The following is a 10,440-nucleotide window of genomic DNA, read 5'->3' as shown; positions in this document are numbered from 1 at the left end:
TATATATATATATATATATATATATATATATATATATATAGTCATGGGATGTGGAGTATAGTGTGGGAGTGGCGTCAAGGGATTTGTAATAGATATGTATGATATTGGGGGAAATGGGGCGGCGGATTGGGGGAGGGGGTTGTCACTTCAAAGGGTAAAAAGTATAACTATTGCACTGCGCTGTACAGCTGAAACTAATTCTAAAAAATGTGTATTTCATAATAAAAAATAATTATAAAAAACAAAAAAACACCAGCACGGAATTTCATGAACCATCATAGGCACTGACATTCTTGTAGAGCATTGTCACCATAAATTTTATGCAACTTTTCATAAGCTTGATGTGTTCTTCCCTTTATGGAAGTAAAAGAGTAAAGTACGGCAAAAATGCATAGTTTGGTCTTTCATCTTCAACTTGTTGTAAAGCCTCCAAAATTCAACCAAATTGCTCAATTCTTTTTTTAGAATGAAGCTAGAACTGTCAGCTGTCAAATGAAGTAGCAATAACATAGACGCGAATGACTCTAGTACTTCCAAAAATGAACTAGTGCCAAGTATTGCAAACATGCGTCATGACTTTTCCGACAACCCAATAAAACTTTAACTGTACCTCTATACCAATGCATAAAGTATTTTCAAGTGCAGTTTTTAAAACATTTAAAAAACAAAAAAGACTTCTATGGAAAAATTATAAAGCTCTGAAAAACATTAAAGAATGCCTAAATAAATCAAGAGTCATACCACTTCATGGATTAGAATACTCAATACTGTAAAAATACTAATTCTTCTCAAATTGGTATTTAAATGTAATATAACTCCGAACAAAAATGCATGAGGCTCATTTGTGGAACTCGGCAATCTGAGTCTACTGTTTACAAAAGAATGCAAAGGACAAACATATGAATACAACTTTGAAAAACAATGTTTGTGCTTTAGGTATCAACTCATAGGGATACTGACGTATTGATAAATACCAAAGTGGTATAGAATTCAGCCCAGAAACAGGCCCACACACATATGGACACCTGCATACAACAGAAGCAGCACTGGACATTGGTAGAAATAAGAAGGGGCATTCAGTAAATGGTATTGGAACAAGTGGACAGTCATATGAGGGGGGAAAATGACATCAGACCCCCTACTTCATATGACACACAAAGATCAATTTGGATAGATTAAAGGCCTAAATGTGAAAGGAAGGCTAAGCTGTAAAGCTTTTAGAAGATAAAATATTAGACTATCTTCATGACCACAGGATAGGAAAAGCTTTCTTAAACAAGATACAACAATCATGATTCTTTTCCTTTATGGAAAAGATTAATAAATTTTATTATATTAAAATTAAGAGCTTTTAAAACAATAAAAAGAAAGTTAAAAGAGAAGTCAAACTCAGAGAAGATACCTGCAATGTATAAAGAACTCCTACCAAAAAAATTTCTGCAAAAAAATAAAGACAATCCAATAAAAATGAGGCATACCACTTGGAACACATACCTCAAAAGACGAAATCTGTATGAGCAAAAAAATAAAAGCTGGTAAATTCCTTAGTAATAAGGGAAATAGAAATTTAAAACTCAATGAAACCATTATACAAGCAAATCTGACAATACCAAGTGTTGGTAAGGATGCTGACCAATGAGAATTCTCATGCATGCTGGTGGCAAAAAACCTTTGACATTATAAAATAATATTGCCGATATACTTTCTGTAGGTATACAAATAGACAATACATGTATGCAACAGGATATATATAGAATTATGTTCCAAGTAGCACAACAGCCAAAGACTATAAACACAACAAATGTCCATCATTTTAAGAATGGATAAATTGTGGCATGGTCATATGTTATAACACCTTACAGCAATGAGAAAAAAATCTGTATTTGCACATAACTTGAAAAAATATCACAAATATGTAGTGAAAGAAAGGGAAGAATACATTTTGTATGATTTCATTTATATAAAGTTCAAAACAGGCAAATTAAAGAATATTCTTTAAGGGTGCATACAAAGGTGATACAACTGTCAAGAACAACAAGGAAATGATTATCACCAAAGGCAGTACAGTGGTTTCCTCAAGGGGAGGCAGAGAGGGTTTGGTAAAGAGCCTAAGAAGGACTTTTAGAGTGTTGGCAGTGTTGCATTTTGGAACTAAGTGGTATTAATTATGCTTTATGTACTTCTTAATGTCTATTAAAACTGTTACAGAAAGAGGTAGAAAGATCCAGTAGAAACACAGATTCTAGAACTCACATGAGAGGCTAGAGGTATGATTTGAGAGTAAACAGGTAACTGAACAGATGACTGATGTTTTAGATGAGAATAAAAAAATGATAGGGCCGGCCGAGTGGCGCATTGGTTAAGAGCTGGCTTAGGACGCCAGGTCTGAGCAGCAGGGCCCCTGTTCAGATCCCACATTAGGGACAGTGACACTGTGCCCTCCATAGCTAAGATGCTGAACAACAGCTCAACCTGGAGCTGGGCTGCTGTGAGTCACCGGCGACGGCGTAGACTGCAGCCCCTGCTGCAGTGGGCTGCCGTAAGCTACTGTGAATGGTTGGCAGCCGGTGTGAGCGCCCAGCAGCTGGCGTGAGCTGCCAAGAGCCACCATGAGCGGCCGTCCAATGCGGGTGACAGATCTGCCTCACCCGGGAAGAGGGCAATGATAATACCAACTTGGGCCAGTGAAGCGATGTCCTCCCCAACTAGACTGAAGAACAAAGGACAGCAACTTGTCTGTTCCCCTTCCCTGATTCTCCAGCGCTGTTCCCTCCCCCAATTCCCCAATAAAATCTTTTTTTTTTCAAATTTTTTTAAATAATATAAGAAGATGAGTGAGCCAAGGACAGAACTTTTGTAAAAAAAACACTAAAGGGAGAGCAAAACAGAAGTTAATGAAGAATTAAGAAAAATCTAGTAATGCAGAACTAGGAAAGAGACAAGGTAGGAGAGTATTCTGTCAATAATATCAACTATTTGCCAGAGGCAGGTCAGATGAAGACAGAAAAGAGGGCACCGTATTTGGCAACCAAGAGATCATCTGTAAGCTTAAAGCAAAATTATAATTCAAAAGGAAAAAAATTTCTTACCTCAAGAAGAAAGTCTATTTTCTCTTTATTAGGTCTAAGAAATAGCTGGTTAAATTGAACACTAATTGTTCTATCTTCCAGGATATCACGGACTGTGTTACAGACACAGACTTTAAAACAGATTTCATCTAGGGCTTCATTTCTGTAGAATACAAAAGTAAAACCACTAATATTTTTCAAATACAAAAAAAAAAGTACATATAACAAAACTAAATTTACAAGAATGAGCCATTTATTCTTGAGAGGTTAAGATTTTAGGATACTCAGGCACACTAGTAATACAGAAGTCAGGGCAGAAGTCAGAACAGAAAGGTTTTAAATTTATCAAGGGGCAATTTAGTTACAGATTAGGTAACAGAATCAAATTCTGCATCGTATTTTTCCCCATGGTTTTTAAAAAATGAGGTGTGATGAAACAATACGGTGAATGTGTAAATAAAAATAATTTCATTACAGTAAAAGACACATTGCCATTAATCCCCCTCACTTCAAACACACTTATGCCACCACTCTTGCCACTTTCTGAAGCAGTTCTGAAAGTCCTCTTTCATGAGTGTCTTTAGTTTTCGCAACATGTAGTGGCTACCTTGATGTCATTAATCATTTTGATTTGGGGGAAGAGCCAGAAGTCACAAGGGTGCCAGATCCAATGAATAAGGTGGATAAAGACACACTCTAGTGTTTTTATTTTAAAGAAATTGCCATATACCAGAAGCAATGTGTGACACAGCATTGTCATGATGGAGGATGATTTATGACATACTTTAAAACACACCTTATGGGCCGGCCAAGTGGCGCGATGGTTAATAGCTGGCTTGGGATGCCAGAGGGCCCTGGTTCGGATCCCACATATGAGGGCAACACTGCCCTCCACAGCTAAGATGCTGAACAACAGTTCAACCTGGAGCTGGGCTGCTGTGAGTCGCTGGCGACGGCGTAGGCTGCAGACCCTGTGGCAGTGGGTTGCCATGGGCTACCGTGGGTAGTTAGCAGCCAGTGTGAGTGGCTAGCAACCACCCTGAGCGGCCGTCCAGAAGCCAGCGACTGATCTGCCTCACCCAGGAAGAGCACAATGATGGTGCCAACTTGGGCCAGTGAAGCAACGTCCTCCACAACTAGACTGAGAAACAAAAAAGACAGCAACTTGTCTGTTCCCCTTCCCCCAATTCCCCAGTGCTGTTCCCATCCCCCCAATTCCCCAATAAAAAATCTTTAAAAAAAACAAAAACACACCTTCTCTCAACCATAGCTCACACCTGACTAACTGCACCGAACAAGTTGAAACTTGTCACACACCAGCTACTAAGGTTCGAAGCGCTGCTTCCCACATTGAATATCCCTGCCTTTCTATTGGATGGCACTCGGCAGCAGCATTCACCATATTTTGAGATCACAACGGAAAGGCTCCATGTCACACATTGCTTCTGGTAAGGCAATTTCTGTCAAGTAAAATCACTACGGTGTGTCCTCACCCACCATATTCACCAGATCTGGCACCATGCGACTTCTTGCTCTTCCCCAAAGTCAAAATGACCATGAAAGGTAAATGTTTTGAATAGATTCAGGACATCGAGGCAGCCATGCCAGTGCAACTAAAGACACTAACGAAACAGGACTTCCAGAATTGCTTCAGAAAGTGGCAAGAACCAAGGGATAAGTGTGTTCGAAGCGAGGAGTAGTATTTTGAGAGGGATTAATGGCAAAATGTCTTTTACTGTAATAAAATTTTTTAAAATTTAAACATTCACTGTATTTTTTTATCACACCTCATAGATTAGATGAACATTGAAATAGCTCCTCTATGTCAATTTCCATATACTAACAAAAATGTAAGTGCTGTCACAGACTTATAGGTAATTTCGAGGTGTATTTTTGATAAACCTGAAATGCGCACGTACTCTTTTATTCAAAAATCAAAAACTAATTCTTCAATTTACTTACCCCTGTTGAGCTTTCTGAAAGAGTTCTCTTAGTGCTGACTGTCGGAACTGAACAGGTAAACTGAAGGTTAAGTTATCTTCAATGAAAATCTTTATTAATTCCTAGAAAACAGATGTAATATTGCATTCATTTCAAAAATCATGGCAAAGTTCCTTTAAAAATGCCCTTTCCCAAAAAAGAATTGAAATAAATTTTAAAATGTATTTTTAAAAGTCTTTCTGTAAAAAAAAAAAAAACCCACATTGAAAAAAGTTATAACATCTTACTAGGAAAATCTCTTTCTAAAATTTTAAAATTAGATTAAGAATAAAAAATAGCCCTCTCCCCTTTTTAAATTAAAAATCATGGACCAAAAATGAGAGGTGAGAGAAGAAATACATCAGTAAGAAGCAGTGCAGCTATATATAGATGATGTATTACAGAATTGTAAACTTGAAACCTATATAAATTTACTAACCATTGTCACCCCAATAAACTTTAATTAAAATTAAGAAAAAGCGCAGCTACGTTATTAGAAGTTTTAAAAATTCTTCTTTCACTTCAAACACGGGTTCATACAACAAACTCTTTAAAATATTAAAACAATTTAAAATAATTCAGCTGGAAAAAACATGCTAAAAAACTATTCTAATAAATTTAAATGGCTTAAATATATATTATCTAGTGAATTACAGAAAATATTCACATTATTATATACACTTTCTCAGCTTTATCAAGCAACGAAGAGAAAAAAAGAGATGGGAAAGAGGTTTTCTGGAAACAGTTAAAGCTAATCAGCTGCTACCACAAAATTACTGACAAAAGTGGTTTCAAAACTATAGAGCAACCCCTGTTTCAACTCAGTAGCCAAACTTGAGCAAGGGAGGACTACACAGGGCAAAACAGCCTTTTCCAAATGTGAGAAGATACGTTTATTACAGCTTTTCAACAACTGCTTTACCATCACAAAACAAAAACCAGGTAGCTCATATAAATAGAATCCTATTCAAATAATAAAAGACTACAAAAGATTTCTAAGATACTTCTGCATACATAACTAAAGTGATAAATTTAAGAGTTGCAACAAAATCGCTCTTTTTCCCTTCCTAGCTATCCATTACACAACTTTCTGATTTACACATTTTGGCACTTTATTATACTCACTGTAACATGTACTTATTTATGAGTAGTAATATTTCTAAGGTCTTGTTTGCACAGACCTAACCACTCCAGGGAGCTTTTTAAAGACTCTGTATCTTACCATAATTGACCCCTACCGCCCATATGCCTCACTAGGGATATGCAACTGCAAGATCTCTAGTCTTTAATAAATTCATCTGTATCTGTAATCCATCTTCAAGAAAGTTTAATTTTCTTCCTTAGGGCAAAGCAGAATTTGAAAAAGGGACAGACAGAGGGAGAAGAAGTACTAGCCCCTCTCTTCCATTTCTATGAAAAAAAAATTAACTCTATTTGAGAATAGTAAACTAAAAAGCTGGGCTAAAGCCCATTTGGAGACATAAAGCTTAAAGGTATGCTGCAGCTGTGTCATTTCTTGACTTCTATTTTGAGTTAAACTGTTCACTTTCTAGAATCAAGGCTTTCCAATAAAGATTTTAAAAGTACAAATTCTAATTCCCAGTGATTTTCATTAAGAAACTAAAGATACACACACAAAGAGGGCAATAAAAATTTTAACCAACTGCTTTTAAGCCCTTTTCATGAGTAAAACTAAAATGAGGACCAGGCTCGTTGGCCAAGTAGCCTCTAACATACCATCCAAACTACCAAAACCACTTTGCTCACTTTCTCCGTCAGTCATAGCATTTGCTGTGGCTAATAAGGCTGGGCTACAAGGCTATTCTTTCAAATCAGACACAAAACGTTAGGCTCCATAAAACTAAAAATTCTCTACCTATAATTTTAAATGTTAAAAGTTCTGCTTACAGAGTTTCTTACAGAGTTTACTTAAAATGGGTAAACTCTGTACCTTCAAAAAATTATCAATAATAAGGAATCAATATCTGTAGAGTGCTTTGCCTTAGAGTTTATAAACTATAATTCTCCCTTGATTCTCACAAGAAGCTTATGAAATGAGGTAATTATTACCGCTATTTTATAGTCCAATCTTGACAGTTTGGCTTGCCCTAAATCACACAATTGGTAAATCAGACAAACTCAGTTCTGTCTGGCTTCCAAAACTTTTCAACTACACCACTGCATCCATCCCCCTCATAAGTCTTACCTGATAGTTTCCAGATCTCAAAAAACTATGGACTTGACTATATGGAGTCAATCCTTGAGATGTACTATCAGAAGAAGGTACAAGAACATCACATGCTTGACAATAGCCAGCTAACCGCTTCTCATCTATGGTACAATGAAGAGATAATGAACCTATCTGTAAAGTAAGAGGTATACATCATTATCCATCAGTGTAACAGAAACAATAGTCTAGCACCCACTTAGTGCATTTGAACAGTATGAGAAAATGCTAAAGAAAAATTCAGGGCTGGAGGAAACATAAAAAATATAAAGGTTAAGAGTTTAGAGCAGGGGTCAGTAAACTATTGCTTGCAGGCCAAATCCAGCCTGTGGCCTGTTTTTGTACAGCCCTTGAGCTAACAATGATTCTTAGGGTCATAAAAGGAAAAAAACAACAACAAATGAGAATATGCCAAAAATTGTGTAATGTCCACAAAGCCTGAAGTATCTACTATCTGACCCTTTCCAAAATAGTTTGCTGACTTTAGAAGTTTTCAGGTCAATATACAAAAGGTAGATATTATTGTAACTCTAAGTATAAGTATTTATAAAAAATTAAAACATTAACGAAGAGTGAACACTGTTAAAAACAAGCTTAAAATATTTAAAAATACATATACTTGGCAGAGATTTACGGGGGGGGGGGAGATCAACAACAACAAAAAAACCCTCAATCTTCACTCAATTGGAAGGAATAGGAATGCTTCTACCAAAACAGAAAAATTGTTTAAGACACATTTTTTTAAAATTAATGCTTTAAATCACTATACCTTAAATGCCATAAAATTAGAAATCTGATGAGTTACCCAGGCAAAGTAAAATGGGGATTCCCAACGGGTCTAGGGTAGATTAGAAATAAGACTCTAGTGCATTTAATCAATTTCCTGGTGAAAAAAGGAGGCTGAAAAGGGAATTTTTCTAGGCACCAGACATACAAAAACCTTAAATATCACTTTAGATTTCGGTTGTCTGAACCAAATAAAGAAAAATGCAAGTGATAAACACATGAAAAAGTTTACTCTTACTAGGAATTAAGAAAATGCAAACTTTTTAAAGATACTATATTTCACCCATCAAATTGGCAATTAAAAAAAAAAACAAACTTACTGTTAATTAGAATACCCTGAGAGAAAAGTACCTGGAAAGCAATTTGGTTTTATATATTATAGCGTTTAAAAAATGAATTACCACTGAACATGGTAACTCTACTTGCATGAATTTAACTTGAAAGTATCTAAAATCCAAACAAAAATTTATGCTTGGAGATATAAATATTGCAGCTTTGTAATAAATAAAAACAGTAAACAACCTAAATGCCCAAACATTAGGGAAATGAAGCAAATCACAGAACAGAATACATTTTAAATGTCTATTCAAAAATTTAAGACACAAAATAATATATATAGAATGAGCTTAACTGTATAAAAAAATAAAAATAAAAACTGGAAGAAAATAAACTCTAATGGCAAAAAGAGTTATTTCCAGGCAGTAATAATACAGATTTTTAAAAATGTTTTCAGTACTTTTTTGAACTTTGAAAATTTACTACTATAATAAAAACTTACTGTTTATCAGAAAAATGAAAGTAAAAAATGTACAGATGTTGTAAAGGACTGAATATTACATGCCTGTTATGACCGTATTTACCTCTGCAATTAGTTCTTTGGTTCTAAAAAATTTTTCTCTGGCATTTTCATAGACAGCTGAATTTGTAGAGCCTTGCTGGAAGTATGCTGCACCCAAATCATAACACACCTAAAATGGTAATGAACACCAATTTGCTTAGTAATTTTTCAAATACTTAAGAATTGACAAAAGCAAAAATTATCTTTATCTCAGCAAAACACAGGTACATATATAGGGGAAAAAACATTTTAATGAACAGTGAAACAATCAGTGATCTTACTCACAAGCAACAGAAACCAACTATGACTGATATAAGCAGAAAATAGATTTACTAATAAGATTTCAGTTGGCCTACAGAATTATTGGTAAGACCAAAGAATCAGGCTTAGAAAACAAAAGGGGCAAGGGAGGCAAGGAGTCAGGACAAGAGCCACAACTGGTCTAATGAGATACCACTGCAGCCATCCCAACACTAGACTTCACAGCTTCTATCACCTGCAGCCACCAGCACTAGACACTGAAAGCAGCAGCTACATACACTCTTACTCTGCTTCCCCTGGAAACTAGATTTTACTGTCACCGTTGCTGCTACTCACCATCACAATGGATTCTCTATACCCCCACTTCACTGACTTACTAGCTCCTGATGCACGGTCTAAATGTATGTGTCTGTCATTCCTATGCGACATGCTTGCCCTCAAGCAGGATAAGGATAGAGAAAGTGAGTATTTGAAGTTTTCAGTTGTTATAGGAAGCAAGCTCTGCCTCCCACCAAGTCTCAGAAGGTAGAGAGTTCTTCAAACATAGAAGGGAACAGATTCTGGGGAATCTCTCCAAAAGCGGGTGCAGCAGAGGGAGCAAAAGTCTACTATTACAGTGTAAAACATTAAGAAATTTGAATTAATGACTATAAAATAGTACATTTCCAGTTGTCTTTTTCTAAAAGAACCTGTATATTTTTCTAAGGACTTTCTTAAATTGATGCCTAGATTCACCAAGCGCAGACCTCAAAGACTTAAGACTGTTTAACTTGGTCATTTAATGGACAAGAATACTAAGGCCCAGAAAGTGACACGTCTGCTTAAAAGCATGTAACCCAGTACTAACAAAGCCCAGGCTTGAACCCAGGTCCCTAGGCTCCTAATATCCTGTCTCTAGTTTATTCTACACAAAGCTGACAGATCAGTCTTCTTGATCTGTCTTAAAAGCTTTCAAATTATTCCTCCAAATAGGAGCAAGTTCAAACCCCTTTGCCTAATCTTCAAGGATCTCAAAATCTGGACTAATTTCTCTCTTCAAACCTTTCTATTCTCCTTTGCTTCAATCATACCAGTCTCCTCAATTCCCCATTCATATCAGAAACTAAAAATAAACTTCAGGGCCGGCCTAGTGGCGTGTTGGATAAGAGTTGGCTTGGGAGTGCAAGCTCTGAGCACCAGGGCCCTGGTTCGAATCCCACATGAGGGCCAGTGATGCTGCGCCCACTACAGCTAAGATGGTGAACAACAGCTCGACCAGGAGTTGGGTTGCCGTGAGTCGC

The 10,440-nt window shown here is 36.3% G+C and overlaps 1 protein-coding gene across 2 annotated transcripts in view; it reads right to left on the bottom strand.

The window, feature by feature from the left end:
* Window positions 1-10,440, bottom strand: part of INTS8 (integrator complex subunit 8) — a 66,645-nt gene that overhangs the window by 38,950 nt on the left and 17,255 nt on the right. For both annotated transcript variants that reach the window (XM_019632030.1, XM_019632029.1), the window contains exons 7-10: window positions 8,922-9,029; window positions 7,255-7,410; window positions 5,031-5,131; window positions 3,090-3,231 (exon numbers count right to left, since the gene is read on the bottom strand). In XM_019632030.1, coding sequence (XP_019487575.1) covers window positions 3,090-3,231; window positions 5,031-5,131; window positions 7,255-7,410; window positions 8,922-9,029 — 507 coding nt within the window. The remainder of the gene's footprint in view (window positions 1-3,089; window positions 3,232-5,030; window positions 5,132-7,254; window positions 7,411-8,921; window positions 9,030-10,440) is intronic.

The sequence above is a fragment of the Hipposideros armiger genome, unplaced genomic scaffold (genome assembly GCF_001890085.2).
Source record: "Hipposideros armiger isolate ML-2016 unplaced genomic scaffold, ASM189008v1 scaffold_1069, whole genome shotgun sequence".
NCBI lineage: Eukaryota > Metazoa > Chordata > Mammalia > Chiroptera > Hipposideridae > Hipposideros > Hipposideros armiger.
Note: the sequence above shows the minus strand (reverse complement) of the source record. Positions and strands in the feature narration are given on the sequence as shown.